Below are 16375 nucleotides of genomic sequence, written 5' to 3'. Positions count from 1 at the left end.
ATAGGGAGAGGTATGGCCAGTAGGAAAATGGAGGTATTGATGTCTCTGTATAAGACTCTGGTAAGACCTCATAAGCTAAGAGTCACTTAACTGTGAGCCAAAATTAGTAACTGTCTTCCCTATCTTCTCATAAGAACATAAGACTAGCCTTACTGGGTCAGACCAAAGGTCCATCAAGCCAAGTGCCCTGTTCTCATGGTGGCCAATCCAGGCCACTAGTACCTGGCAAAAACCCAAAAAGAGTAGCAACATTCCATGCTACCAACCCAGGGCAAGCAGTGGCTTGCCCCATGTCTCTCTCAATAACGGACTATGGACTTTTCCTCCAGGAAATTGTCCAAACCTTTCTTAAAACCAGATACACTATCTGCTCTTACCACAACCTCTGCAATGCGCTCCAGAGCTTAACTATTCTCCGAGTGAAAAACTATTTCCCTGTAACTTCGAGTGCCCCCTAGTCTTTATAATTTTTGACAAAGTGAAAAATCGATCCACTTGTACCCGTTCTACTCCACTCAGGATTTTGCAGACTTCAATCATATCTCCCCTAGCCGTATCTTTTCCAAGCTGAAGAACCCTAACCTTTTTAGTCTATCCTCATACGAGGAGTTCTATCCCCTTTATCATCTTGGTCGCTCTTCTTTGAACCTTTTCTAATGCCGCTATATCTTTCTTAAGATAAGGAGACTAGAGTTGAACGCAATACTCCAGATGAGGTTGCACCATTGAGCGATACAGAGGCATTATAACATTCTTAGACTTGTTAATCATCCCCTTCTTAATTCCTAGCATCTTGTTTGCTTTTTGGCCGCCGCTGCACATTGGGCGGAAGGTTTCATCATATTGTCTACAATGACACCCAGATCCTTTTTTTGGGCCTTAATCCCTAAGGTGAACCTTAGTATCCAGTAACTGTGATTTGGGTTATTCTTCCCAATATGCATCACTTTGCATTTATCCACATTAAATTTTATTTGTCATTTGGACACCCAGTCTTCCAATTTCCTAAGGTCTGCCTGCAATTTTTCACAATCTGCATTTGTTTTAACATCTTTGAACAGTTTATTCACATCCAAGTCATTTATGAATAAGTTAAATAGCACTGGTCCCAGTACAGAACCACTGTTTACTCTCCTCCATTGAGAAAAATTACCATTTAACCCTACCCTCTGTTTCTATCTGATAACTAATTCCTAATCCACAACTGAACTTTGCCACCTACCTGACTCTTTAATTTTCTCAGGAGCCTCTCATGAGGGACTTTATCAAAAGCTTTCTGAAAATCTAGATACAGTACATCAACTGGCTCACCTTTATTCACATGTTTATTCACACTTTCAAAGAAGTCAAGCAAATTGGTGAGGCAAAATCTCCCTTGGCTGAACCCATGCTGACTTCGTCTCATTAAATCACATTTGTCTACATCAGGGGTGCCCAAAAGGTCAATCACAATCTACCAGTAGATCGCAAAGGCAACACAAGTTGATCGCGGAGCCTATCCCGGGCTCCGTGATAGACTCGCGTTGCCTTTGCATTTTCCCTGCTTCCCCGACGCCAATGCAGAAACAGGCCAGGCGCGTGCAGCAACTGCGCAAGTGCTGGGTCCACAAGCCTCCCCCCTCCCCGACGTCAATTCTGACTTCGGAGAGGAAGCCCTGGGCCAGCTAATCGCTGCCTGGCTGGCCTGGAACTTTTTCTCCGACGTCAGAATTGATGTCGTGGAGGGTGTGTGTGTGTGGGGGGGGGAGGCTTGTGGGTCAGGCGCTTGTGCAGTAGCTGCACGTGCCTGGCCTGTTGCGGCATGGGGGAAGCAGGGTGTGCAACATCAACTAAATCGGCGGTGGTGGCTTGGGGGGGGGGGGCAAGGAGAGAGAAATACAGAAAGGAGATCGGAGAAGGTTATCATGCCACTATATCAGGCCATGGTACGCCCCCACCTGGAATACTACATCCAGCACTTGTCACTGTACATAAAGAAGGACAGTACTACTCGAAAGGGTCCAGAAAAGAGCAACTAAAATGGTTAAAGGGCTGGAGAAGTTGCCGTACAGTGAGAGATTAGAGAAACTGGGCCTCTTCTCCCTTGAAAAGAGGAAACAGAGGGGACATGATTGAAACATTCAAGATAATGAAGGGTATAGACTTAGTTGATAAAGACAGGTTATTCACCCTCTCCAAGGTAGAGAGAACAAGAGGGTACTCTTTAAATTTAAAAGGGGATAGATTCCGTACAAATGTAAGGAAGTTCTTCTTCACCCAGAGATTTGTAGAAATCTGGAACACTTTTCTGGAGGCTGTTGTAGGGGGAAACACCCTCCAGGGATTCAAGACAAAGTTAGACAAGTTCCTGCTGAACTAGATCATACGCAGGTAAGGCTAGACTCAGTTAGGGCACTGATCTTTGACCTGAGGGCCACCACGGAAGCGGACTGCTGGGAACAATGGACCACTGGTCTGACCCAGCAGCGGCAATTCTTATGTTCTTAAAGGGGGGCGGGGGGCAGGGAGAGAGAGAGAAAGAAAGGGAGGCAAGGAGGGAGAAAGAAAGAAAAGGGGGCAGGGAGAGAGGAAAAAAAAGTTGGGGAGGGAATGGAGTGTGTCAGGTGGCAGGGGACAGGCAGGGAGGAAGGAAGAAAAAGTTGGACTCATGGAGGGATAGAGAGAGATGTTGGTTGGGGAATGGAATGAGGTCTGGAGGAGAGGAAGCATGCAGGAGGCAGAAATAAGGGAAGAAATATTGGATGCACAGTCAGAAGGAAGTGCAACGAAGGTTGGAAAAAATGATTTTATTTCAATTTAGTGATCAAAATAAGTCAGTTTTGAGAATTTAAACCACCTTTAAACCATCTTTGTGGTGGTGAGAGGGCCTCAGTTTGAGGCTTTTTCCTCTGTTAGTTTGTTGTTTAGGATTGAGCTTGCAAGGAACCATAGTCATCTAATAGATGTCTTCCATAATAAACTAACTATGCAGGGAATTGTTATCTTGGTTCGCTGTTAGCAGAGAAAGTTGAAGAGAACTCAGGTTTGGGGAGGAGGTAGATTTAGGGCTCCTTTTACGAAGCCGCATTAGCGGCTTTATAGCACGCAACTTTTTATCACGTGCTAGCCAAAAAACTACCGCCTGCTCAAGAGAAGGCGGTAGCGGCTAACGCGGCTGGCAGTTTAGCACGCGTTAAACCGCAGCTTCATAAAAGGAGCCCTTAGTTTCTCCTTGCACCAACACTGGCCATCGCCTCATTATTTCTCACAGGGCAGAGCTTTCCAAACTGTGGGTTGAGGTCACAAACTAATCAATTTTATTTGGCTGCAATCGTGGAGTCACAGCCACAAAAGATTGGGAAGCACTGCCACAGGGAATTTTTAAGCATTAAACCTGCTCATTCCAAAGGATTATTTTGCAGAACACACACATATACAAAACACCTAAAATTTGATCTCACTTAGAAATTTATGTTCAACTAAATTGTAACTTTAATATGTTAATTTTCTCATAAATCTAGGTTTATAATATACAGTGGTGCCTCACGCAACGAACTTAATTGGTTCCAGGAGCAAGTTTGTTATGCGAAACGTTCGTTATGTGAAACGCGTTTTCCCATAAGAATACATGTAAAAAAAAATAATTCGTTCTGCAGCATAAAATATGCTAAGATGACATAAAAAAAGATAAATTTTTGGTTATTATTTTTATTTAGATACATCTAAAAACATAATTGTTTTTTAAAACAACACACATTTTTTAAATTTAAAGACAGACTAAGTAGAGTCTAATTTTACAGTGAGAGAGGGCAGAGTCTCAGCGGCAAAAACTGGGACTTAACTGTTCATTTTTTTTTTTTTTTCTACCGTGTTTCCCCGATGATAAGGCAGGGCCATCAAATAAGACAGCCCCCCCTTTTTAGAAAAAAATGTAAAATAAGGCACCCCCCCGCAAATAAGCCACCCACCGATACCTGCGCTTACCCGAATCGGGTGGTACGGTGGGTGACTCCGTGTGGTCCCTGGCACCCCCGACACGTTCGGGGCAAGAGGGAGCTCAAGCCCTCTTGCCCCCCCGACTCCCCGACACGATCGGGGCAAGAGGGAGCCCAAGCCCTCTTGCCCCCCGACTCCCCGACACGATCGGGGCAAGAGGGAGCCCAAGCCCTCTTGCCCCCCCGACCCCCCGACACGATCGGGGCAAGAGGGAGCCCAAGCCCTCTTGCCCCCCCCCCCGACTCCCCGACACGATCGGGGCAAGAGGGAGCCCAAGCCCTCTTGCCACCCGACTCCCCGACACGATCGGGGCAAGAGGGAGCCCAAGCCCTCTTGCCCCCCCGACTCCCCGACACGATCGGGGCAAGAGGGAGCCAAGCCCTCTTGCCCCGCCGATTCCCCAACTCCCCGACAATATCGGGCCAGGAGGGAGCCCAAGTCCTCCTGGCCACGGCGACCCCCTAACCCCACCCTGCACTACATTACGGGCAGGAGGGATCCCAGGCCCTCCTGCCCTCGACGCAAACCCCCCCTCCCCCCAACGACCGCCCCCCCCAAGAACCTCCGACCGCCCCCCCAGCCGACCCGCGACCCCCCTGGCCGACCCCCACGACACCCCCAACCCCCTTCCCCGTACCTTTCTGTAGTTGGCCGGACAGACGGGAGCCAAACCCGCCTGTCCGGCAGGCAGCCAACGACGGAATGAGGCCGGATTGGCCCATCCGTCCCAAAGCTCCGCCTACTGGTGGGGCCTAAGGCGCCTGGGCCAATCAGAATAGGCCCGGGAGCCTTAGGTCCCTCCTGGGGGCAGGGCCTGAGGCACATGGTCGGGTTGGGCCCATGTGCCTCAGGCCCCGCCCCCAGGAGGGACCTAAGGCTCCCGGGCCTATTCTGATTGGCCCAGGCGCCTTAGGCCCCACCAGTAGGCGGAGCTTTGGGACAGATGGGCCAATCCGGCCTCATTCCGTCGTTAGCTGCCTGCCGGACAGGCGGGTTTGGCTCCCGTCTGTCCGGCCAACTACAGAAAGGTACGGGGAAGGGGGTTGGGGGTGTCGTGGGGGTCGGCCAGGGGGGTCGCGGGTCGGCTGGGGGGCGGTCGGAGGTTCTTGGGGGGGGCGGTCGTTGGGGGGAGGGGGGGTTTGCGTCGAGGGCAGGAGGGCCTGGGATCCCTCCTGCCCGTAATGTAGTGCAGGGTGGGGTTAGGGGGTCGCCGTGGCCAGGAGGACTTGGGCTCCCTCCTGGCCCGATCGTGTCGGGGAGTCGGGGGGGGCAAGAGGGCTTGGGCTCCCTCTTGCCCCGATCGTGTGGGGGAGTGGGGGGGGCAAGAGGGCTTGAGCTCCCTCTTGCCCCGATCGTGTCGGGGAGTCGGGGGGGGCAAGAGGGCTTGGGCTCCCTCTTGCCCCGATCGTGTCGGGGAGTCGGGGGGGGCAAGAGGGCTTGGGCTCCCTCTTGCCCCGATCGTGTCGGGGAGTCGGGGGGGCAAGAGGGCTTGAGCTCCCTCTTGCCCCGATCGTGTCGGGGAGTCGGGGGGGGCAAGAGGGCTTGGGCTCCCTCTTGCCCCGATCGTGTCGGGGAGTCGGGGGGGCAAGAGGGCTTGGGCTCCCTCTTGCCCCGATCGTGTCGGGGAGTCAGGGGGGGGCAAGAGGGAGCCAGGCGGAGAGAGGGCAGTTAAGCGCAGTGCCTGCGCGGAAGGATGCAGCTCGGGCGACTTCGTTGTGTGAAACGAAGTTCGTTGTACGAATCAAGACATAAAGTTCGTTGTGCGCAGCGTTCGCTGTGCGAGGCGTCCGTTATGCGAGGCACCACTGTAATGTGCTACATTTTTTATACCTCTTTGTGGAAACTGAAACTTCTAAAACAACTTCAGACTTACATACATATTTATATACACATAAGTAAAGGTCATATATATTTAAGGAACTAGCCGGATATTTAATGAAAGAACTTTGGAATAAAAAAACCACACATTTATTGCCCGCTCTATCCTACCAAATCTTACTTGCTAATGGAGGGTGATACAGTTAACTCTATGAGATAAGACAAACCACTTCCATGGCGATTTCCCACGTTAGAGCCTACAAGCAGTACAGTTTAACAGTTTAGCTCAGTGGTCTCAAACTTGCGGTGGCCCACCAGGTACTATTTTGAGGCCCTCGGTATTATAAAGAATGATTCTTTATGGAAAACTTGTGCCTTAAGTGTCCGGCGTCTACAACCGCCTTCATCTCTCACATCCAGCACAAGATTACGTACACACGTACAAGCTGCACTACCTCCAATGGTTACCTTACATTCTGGAACGTTGCCCACCTCACTGCTGTAACCTCACGCAAGCGCTTTCCTGCGTCTGTGTGCGACTATCTTCTCCACTCCACTTCACAATTGCGTACAGGCGCAGGAAAGCCCTTGTGTGAGGTTACAGCAGTGAGGCGGGAAATGTTCCAGAATGTAAGGTAACCATTGGAGGCAGTGCAGCTTGTGCGTGTGTACGTAATCTCGTGCTGGAGGTGAGAGCTGAAGGTGGTTGTGGACGCGACCACCGGACACTTAAGGCACAAGTTTTCCATAAAGAATCATTCTTTATAATACCGAGGACCTCAAAATAGTACCTTGCCTCTTGCAGTTGATACTTTGATAGTTTTTCACTTTCTGCATGTTGCACTGCTTTCAGCTGTGTACAGCTGAAATTATCACAAGCAATTAAGGAAAGATTTGTAAACTACAAAGTTGTCATTTCTTTAATAAGACATTAACTATTTTTTTCTGCGGCCCTCCAAGTACCTACAAATCCAAAATGTGGCCCTGCAAAGGGTTTGAGTTTGAGACCGCTGGTTTAGCTGGATCACCCTCATATACAGTACCTTAAATGGTGTTGAGAAGGTTCGCTTTTCCCTCTTTTCTTCTCCATCATTTTCCCCCATCTATTTTGGGGCAAATCCCTCCGAGGGAGAGGCATGGCATGTTGGATATAGATATCAGTAAGTCTCTGTTTATCATTTTTAGCTTCTTCAACCGATATGTTTTTCTACAAGAAAATAAAGAGGGCAACACTTAACTACAGAAAAATGATCACCACCTGGAACTGATCTAAGAGTCTAAATACAGTTATTGCTCCATTGGGAAATATGCTTTTTATGTATTCCCTATATCTCTCCTGCAGAACTTTAATTCTAAATGTATATCAGTTTTCACTGTAATTTCATTAAAAAAAACAACTGGTGGCCAAATAGGTAGAAAAGGTGACGATGCCCAAAGCTAAAGGGATGTTTGGGTGCATAAGGGAGAGGAATGGCCAACAGAAGAAAAAAAAAGGGGGAGGTGAAAGTCTCTGGATGCCCTCATTTAGAATACTGTGTGCAATTCTGGAGGCCGCATCTTCAAGAGAGAAACAGGAAGGAGTTTGGTCCAGAGGGCGGCTACAAAACTGGTCTGTAGTCTTCATCATAAAGTGTATGGGAACAGGCTTTAGCCTATACCCTGAAAGAAAGGCTGGAGATATGATAAAGACATTTAAATATCTCCATGGCATTACGTACAGCGGGCAAGTGTATTTCAATTGAAGGAAAATTCCAGAATAAAAAGGCATAGGATGAAATTAAAAGGTTGCTTGCTCTGGTGTAATCAGTTCTTACCTGCTAATTTTCTTTCCTTGAGAAGCAACAGATCAATCCAGGACTTGTGGGTTATGCTCATCTGCCAGCAGGTGGAGATAGAGGCACTAGATATAACTGTGTCTTAAGAGCCAGTTCACAGCGAGACAATTCAGTATGCTGATAACAAAAGCAGCTCAAGGACATAAGAACGAGACAACCAGCCAAGTCTCCTTCCTCTACAATAAGCAAGCTAGTAGGCAACATGTATGAAACAGGTCCAATGCTGAGTCAACTCAAACATCAAAACAGAGCAGTCTTCACTCTAAGGAATAACTAACAACACAGCAGACTAGGGAGGGATCCTGGATTGATCCATTTCTACTCAGGAAAGAAAATTAGCAGGTAAGAACTAATTTCTCCTTCCTTAGCAAAACATAGATTCATCTATGACTTATAGGATGTACCAAAGCAGTCCTCAAATAGAGTAGGCACCTGAAATCCCTGCCCAGAGAATGGAAATCTCAAAAGAAGATGTCCCAGCTGCAACATCCAGCCTGTAGTGCCTGGAGAAGGTCAATGCCAAAGACCAGGTGGCTGTCCAACAGATCTCTTCCAAAGAGACCACACGAGACTCTAGAAAGGTAGCCACTCTCTGTACACAGTAGGAGTGAAGGACCAATGGGGACACTCTGCCTGATAACAAATAGGTGGGAAAAATGGTCTCTTTCGCTCAAGAATTTGTAGCCTTAGAAACAGTGAGACTGTTCTGAGGACCTGAAAGAGAACAAAGAGTGCCTAAAGTGGCCTAAAATTGTTTGTCAACTTCAAGTAACGGAGAAGTACCCAATGAAAATCCAGAAGCTGCAAGCTGGAATACTTGAAACCATAGACCACTTTATGGAAGGATGGCAGCAGATTGGCCCGATTCAGATAGAAGGACAAAACTATCTTAGGAAGAAATGAAGGTACTTTATATGACTGGAAACACCACTTTCCTGAAAATCAAGAAAGGGGCACTGACAGAAAAGAGCCTGAAGTTCAGACACCCTCCTGGCTAAAGTGATGGCTATCAAGAAGACCGACTTAAGGATGAGATCCTTTAAGAGATCCTGCTGTGGCTTAAATGGAACTTTCTGGGCAAACTTCAGCACAAGACTTAGATTCCATGGAGGGCACTAGGGTTGCATAGGCAGCTGCAACCCTAGTGACCACTCGCAGGAAACAGACATCATCTGGGAACCATCAGGGAAGAATTCTGGCCTCTGTAGCAAGCCAAGGTCATCACCTGAACCTTTAAGGAGTTCAGACTAGAATCAAGTCTTTTGAAACCCAGCTTGCAGGAATTAAAGAATCTGAAAGAGAAGCCTCAACTGCCTTCTCCTGGCACCAGGCTTCAAACACCTTCCACACTCAACCATAGGCAGTTGACATCAAGTGTTTCTTAGGCTGCAAGAGGGTGGTACTCACCTCTTCAGAATAACCCTTCCATCTCAGCCATAAGACTAAAGCAGGACGGATCCTCCAGTGAAACCGAATCCTGATAGAGCAGACCGGGCATCAAAGAGGTTTGTCCAACAGGAGATAGATGAGATCCACACACCATGGTCTCCTGGGCCAGTCCAAAGCCACCAGGATAACAGCCTGAATGAAGAGGCTGGAGAATATAAGTCTAAAAATTATAAATACTTTGAAATGAATCCATACAGAAACCAGTAATTAGTACAAGGCGTCTAAAGTGGTATGGACCTGTCATAGTTAGCAGCAGTACTTGGTATTACTGCAATCTGGCCATCTTTCTTTTAGAGAGGGCCAAGTAAACAGAATTATAATTATCAAAATGGAGCAGGACCACAGCCTGAAATCCCTACTTTTAGTTTTGCAGGAAAGGCTCAAGGTTGCTATTATTTGATTAACTGCCTAGGGTCAAGTTTTTTTAATGGTCACTCGTTAATGGCAAAATTAGTACACAGCCATTAAGTCAGAAAATGGGAAAATAGTCATTTTCCGGCAATGGCAAAAGTGGCCTTAGTGCGCGAGAAAGATCTGTGTAAGGGCCCCAAAGTGATTAACAATGTCAGATCATTTGGACAGTGACTCCCTAAATTTTAAAAAACATAACAACATTTTGAATTTATTGGGAGCCGATGCAGATAAACCAGCAACGGAGACACATGATTAAATTTGACTTTACAAAAAATAAGCCTCACTGCTGTATTCTGAATCAACTGTAATCTCTGTACAGTAATTGCTTTTGATTAATTCCAATATACTGTACAAAGAATTATAGTAGTCCAAATGTGATAAAATTAATAACTGCACTAGAACTTTAAAATAATTAGAAATAAAATGGGGAGAGTGATCAAGATGGCGGTGGTCTAGTGGCGGCATTCTTGACTTCTTGTCTGTTGTCCCATTCTACTTGTAATTTTTCCACCTTGGATTCAGAAATGCCTCATACGAAATGGAAGGGATTTGTCAAGACTGTCCCTCCTTCAGTCGAGACGTCCTTAGGTCAACAACAGACAATTTTGAGGTATGCAACCGCTATGACTCCCTTCGTGGCATCTGGAGAGGCTCCCGCTGTTTCTTTGGCTAAAAGAGAGTCTGAAGGCCAGGGACTGGATATCACTCTTTCGCCTCCAGATTCCTATCCATTACTGCGTCCCACAGATTCTATGTCCTTGCAGTGACTTTTGAGCAACATAGTTGCTATTCTGGAAACCCCATATTGAGGAGCAAGAGTTGTAGTTTCAGTGGATGAAATAGAAGACCAAGGATCCTCGGCCACGAAAGCTTCGCAACTTGAGAAGCCATCGGTGGCGACACTGGAGAGCATATGGTTTGCTCTCCAGAAGTTGGATTCATCTGTGTCAAGATCTTCAATTGAGTTGGCTACACTCGTAAGTACTGTCTCAAGAATATACCTCTGATTTAACTTCAGTTAAACAGAATATAAAGTCTCTATAAGATTTATCATCAAATATAGTGAAAGACAAAATTCAATTAAACAAAAGGATGGAACAGAGTCTGCAGTACAGAAACAGCAAGCAAAAAAACAGGAATCAGAATTTCAGAGATAAATTGGTGCCATCAGCTCTTCCCCAAGTGACCACAGTTCAAGCTAATCACACAGGTCACCAATCCTGTTCTTCATGCTCTGTTTGCTGACATTCCATCAGTACCACCACCTTCACATATCCCAGAACGGGCAAGAAGTACCATCTTAATTTTAGTAGTGACTGTAACACCTCACAGGTGGTCTACATTATAATGTGTCCTTGCCAACTTCTCTACATTGGCAAAACTAAGAGAAAAATTAAAACAATAATTATTGAACATAGAAGCTGTATATTGAGGGAAGTAATGACAGCACCTCTAGTCACACATTGAAAAGAATTGAACGACTTATGGTTCTTCATCTTTAAGACCTTCAAGCTGAGATGGCGAGGGGGACATATTGATAACATTTTGATACAAGCTGAACAAAGAGCAATATTTGAACTCAATACTATCACTCCAGCTGGACTGAATCTGGAAATAGACTATCGTTCGTTTTTATAATTTGTTAGTTTCATTTATATCATGTCTTGTATTCTGGAAATGAGGTCTACTTCAAAATGTCACACTGTTTCATACCTTCTATTTTCAGTATGCAAATATATTTTTACATTACGGTTTTAGATATATGTACATATTTGTTCTTTTTCAAGTGATGTGGCTTTTATTGTCAATTATATTACAAAGTCTTAGAGTTCTACTGATTTAGCCATAGTTTATTGACATATGATAGTGGATGCTATTATCTATATATATAAGCATTTTTAACAGTGCCTTATGACCCATTCATATATAAGACTTTTTTGATATAGGATTGTACTTTATAAGTTTTTTGTATAGTGTCACTTAGAAAGTTATAAGTCCAGATTGAATGATCTTTTATTTAGATGCTATTTACCATTTGCTAGCACATATTCATGTACCAGTAGTAATAGTTTTCCTATGGTGTTGTATAGCTTTAAACCCTTATATCACCACTTGTCTCACGGAATGATATTTAGCATTTGATGCCATTTCCTATATATTGCCATCTGTCACTAGCTAGTACATATTTATGTACCAGTGACACCAGTTAATCTACTATTATGCAAAGCTCAAAATTTAATTCACCTTCCCTTCCCCACTCACATCTCCTATATATTGTTATCTGCCACTCTACGCTGCTTCCTCTTCCGGCGGTCCCGCCCTTGAAAGGGCGGGACCGCCGGAAGAGGAAGCAGCGTAGACGCAGGGCTAAGAGAAGGGGCAGGACCGCCGGCAGAGGAAGCAGCAGGACGACGGTAGGCAGCTTCTACATGATGGGGGTGGGGAGGCTGTGGGAGTGCGAGCGGTCCTTCGGGGTGGGGGTGCGGGTGCAGGTTCGAGCGCGAGCGGTCCTTCGGGGTGGGGGTGCGAGCGGTCCTGCGGAGTGAATCGGACGTCGATGGGGGAGGAACTATGTAAAAAAAAAGGGGATAACGCGCTCACAAGTATAACGCACACGGTTATGCACAATCGTGTATAACGCGCGCGTTATATGCGTGAAAATACGGTATATTAAATATACATTTCACGTGCAGATCATTGTCATGTCGCTCATTATGCCCCTTCTCTCACTTTTTATATTTTAATTCCATTTGGTAATTTTTTTGTGTTTTATAGTTTTATTACATCTTTGTTTTCTAATTTTATCACATAAGGCTTTCCAGCAGTGAACATAAGAACAATGCCTCTGCTGGGTCAGGCTTGAGGTCCATCTTGCCCAGCAGTCCGCTCACGCGGCAGCCCAACAAGTCCAGGACCTGAGCAGTAATCCTCTATTTATACCCTTCTATTCCCTTTTCCAGCAGGAAATTGTCCAATCCTTTCTTAAATCCCAGTACCATACTCTGCCTTATAACGTCCTCTGGAAGCGCATTCCAGGTGTCCACCACACGTTGGGTAAAGAAGAACTTCCTGGCATTTGTATTTAATCTGTCCCCTTTCAACTTTTCCGAATGCCGTCTTGTTCTTTTATTTTTTGAAAGTTTGAAGAATCTGTCCCTCTCTACTCTCTTTATGCCCCTCATGATCTTATAAGTCTCTATCATATCCCCTCTAAGTCTCCTCTTCTCCAGGGAAAAGAGACCCAGTTTCTCCAATCTCTCAACGTATGAAAGGTTTTCCATCCCTTTTATCAGACATGTCGCCCTTCTCTGAACTCTCTCGAGTAACGCCATATCCTTCTTAAGGTACGGCGACCAAAACTGGACACAGTATTCCAGGTGTGGGCGTACCATCGCCCGATACAGCGGCAGGATAACTTCTTTCGTCCTGGTTGTAATACCCTTCTTGATTATACCTAGCATTCTATTTGCTCTCTTAGCGGCCGCTGCGCACTGTGCCGTCGGCTTCATTGACGTGTCCATCATTTTCCCCAAGTCCCTCTCTTGGGTACTCTCATTCAATAACATCCCTCCCATCGTATAGTTGTACCTCAGGTTTCTGCTTCCCACATGCAATACTTTACATTTCTCAACGTTGAACTTCATTTGCCATTTTGTCGCCCATTCCCCTAGTTTGTTCAAGTCTCTTTCCAATTCCTCACAGTCCTCTTTAGTCTGAGCTCCCCTAAATAGTTTGGTGTCATCTGCTAATTTTATTATCTCACACTTCATCCCTGTTTCTAGATCATTTATGAATATATTAAATAGCAGCGGCCCGAGCACCGAGCCCTGCGGAACACCACTCGTGACCCTCCTCGAGTCCGAGTAGTAGCCCTTCACCCTACCCTCTGTTTCCTACCCGCCAACCAGTTTCTGATCCATCTATGTACGTCTCCGTCCACCCCATGGTTCTTCAGTTTCCGGAGTAGTCGTTCATGAGGCACCTTGTCAAAGGCTTTTTGGAAATCAAGGTATATGATGTCTATGGGGTCACCTCTGTCCATCCTTTTGTTAATTCCTTCGAAGAAGTGTAATAAGTTAGTTAGGCACGATCTCCCCCTGCAGAAACCATGTTGGCTGGTTATCAGAAGTTCATTTCTTTCTAAGTGTTCATCAATGTTTTCTTTTATCAGTGCTTCCGCCATTTTCCCCAAAACCGAGGTCAGACTCACTGATCTGTAGTTTCCCGGGTCACCTCTTGATCCCTTTTTAAAGATGGGCATGATGTTGGCTGTCTTCCAATCCTCCGGGATCACGCCTGTTTTCAGGGATAGGTTGCATATTTCCTGCAGTAGTTCTGCTATCTCCTCCTTTAGTTCCTTCAGAACCCTTGGATGGATTCCGTCCGGACCCGGGCATTTGTCAATTTTTAGTTTATCTATCTGCCTGCGCACATCTTCAAGGCATGAACATATTGATCCCTTTTATAAAGTTTTTTTAAATATGTATTTTTAATAAATAATGTGTTTTTAATTTTCAATTCTTTAATTTTAGGGGTCCTTTTATCAAGCCGCGCTAGCGGGGTTAGCGCGTCGGACATAAGAACATAAGCAATGCCTCTGCTGGGTCAGACCTGAGGTCCATCTTGCCCAGCAGTCCGTTCACGCGGCGGCCCAACAGGTCCAGGACCTGAGCAGTAATCCTCTATTTATACCCTTCTATTCCCTTTTCCAGCAGAAAAATGTCCAATCCTCTCTTAAATCCCAGTACTGTATTCTGCCCTATAACATCCTCTGGAAGCGCATTCCAAGTGTCCACCACATGTTGGGTAAAGAAGAACTTCCTGGCATTTGTATTGAATCTGTCCCCTTTCAACTTTTCCGAATGGCCTCTTGTTCTTTTATTTTTTGAAAGTTTGAAGAATCTGTCCCTCTCTACGCCCCTCATGATCTTATAAGTCTCTATCATATCCCCTCTAAGTCTCCTCTTCTCCAGGGAAAAGAGACCCAGTTTCTCCAATCTCTCAGCGTATGAAAGGTTTTCCATCCCTTTTATCAGACGTGTCGCTCTTCTCTGAACTCTCTCGAGTAACGCCATATCCTTCTTAAGGTATGGCGACCAAAACTGGACACAGTATTCCAGGTGTGGGCGCACCATCGCCCGATACAGTGGCAGGATAACTTCTTTCGTCCTGGCTGTAATACCCTTCTTGATTATACCTAGCATTCTATTTGCTCTCTTAGCGGCCGCTGCGCACTGTGCAGTCGGCTTCATTGACCTGTCCACCATTACCCCCAAGTCCCTCTCTTGGGTACTCTCATTCAATGACATCCCTCCCATCGTATAGTTGTACCTCGGGTTTCTGCTTCCCACATGCAATACTTTACATTTCTCAACGTTGCAATACTTTACATTTCATCATGCGCTAACCCCCGTGACCGGCTAAAAAACTAACACCTGCTCAATGCAGGCATTAACGGCTAGTAGCGGTAGGCGGTTTAACGCACGGTATTACGCGCGTTAAACTCCTACCGTAGCTTGATAAAAGGACCTCTTAGTGTTTTATGAATGTCTTATGATACATTTTTCTTTCCACTTTAGCTTTTTACCAATTTATATTGCGGTTTGTTTAAATCCTTAACAACCTATGGTAGGTCCTTTTGTGTCCACCCCATCATCTTTTAGTGACTCACATTGTGGTCTTAAAATAGCATGTTGAACTATCATGCACTTTCATTGGCATTTTTGTCCCACTGGTATTGTTGACTCTCTGTTTTTTGATTGGTCATATCTGGTCTTTTGCACCCCTTTATTTATTTATTCATTTTCTCTGTTCTCAGATTTGTTCCTTTTGTATCCCTGTTTTATGTATCCCTTTATCACTGTTGACATTTTACTTTTTCCTAGAACCATTCTAGAAATCACATTATTTAGATCATTATTTGTTTATCTTCACAGTTACATTTTCCCTACACAAGTCTTTTCTTTGTCATTTTATATACACCATTTGTCCATTTATGATGTATAAATTCTTAGTAGTGTTGTTTACATTTATATTTATTAGGATCCCTGAAGAAGGCGTGTTCTCCGAAACACGGACCGTGTCAGGTCTTTGGGTTTGTAAAAAGGGTGACAATAGTTACCGCATTTTAAACTTGGTATAATAAATACAGCCTGCATCTTGTACATATTGTATGCAGTTTTCTTTTGTTTTTTAAAAGTTATCTAACAGAGATTTTGAAATTTTCTTCTGATAATCTTCTTCCAGTTAACTATACTACATTTCTAAGAAATCAATGGGGGAAAGCCCAGAGATAGAGGATATAAATACTCCTATTCAAGAGATTATGGATGTTTCTAATATATTAGACATGCCTCTTTCTGTCATCCGAAAGAGCTACTTGGATTGTTTCACTGGTAGTTCTACCGGATGTAAATGCTAAAATGTGACTTTCTTTTTGGAATGCTCAGGCTTTATTTCATGGAAAAAGGATTTGGATATTTCCAGATGTTACCAAACAAACCCAGGAAAGACAGAAGGTTTATTTTTATTTGCAATCTGAGACTTTAACATTAGGAGCTTCTTTTTTTCTTGCATACCCATGTAAATGTATAATTAAGTATTTGGGTGTGAAGTATGTTTTCTATACCTCAACTTCGAGCCTTCTTAAATATGAAGACTTTGATATTGGGGACCAGCTAAATTTAGAGGTTGAAGAACTTGCTAAGCGTTGCTTTAGATTTTCTTTTACTTCTTTATTAGATCTCCTCATATTTCTCTTTGTATCACTCACTTGCAATTGTGGTCCAAGGAAGAATAAGTGATCATTTAAAATGGTTTTTCTTTTGTTTAGAGATAATTTCTTTCTGTATTTCCAATGCAAGAGTCTTCTTGTAAATCATGTT

At 44.9% G+C, this 16375-nt stretch overlaps 1 protein-coding gene across 1 annotated transcript in view; it reads right to left on the bottom strand.

The window, feature by feature from the left end:
• C6H2orf49 (chromosome 6 C2orf49 homolog) overlaps positions 1-16375 on the bottom strand; it is a 35447-nt gene that overhangs the window by 13186 nt on the left and 5886 nt on the right. The window contains exon 2 of the mRNA XM_033947854.1: positions 6837-7000. Within this exon, the coding sequence (XP_033803745.1) occupies positions 6837-7000 (164 nt within the window). The remainder of the gene's footprint in view (positions 1-6836; positions 7001-16375) is intronic.

This window comes from Geotrypetes seraphini, chromosome 6, assembly GCF_902459505.1.
Source record: "Geotrypetes seraphini chromosome 6, aGeoSer1.1, whole genome shotgun sequence".
Lineage (NCBI taxonomy): Eukaryota > Metazoa > Chordata > Amphibia > Gymnophiona > Dermophiidae > Geotrypetes > Geotrypetes seraphini.
Note: the sequence above shows the minus strand (reverse complement) of the source record. Positions and strands in the feature narration are given on the sequence as shown.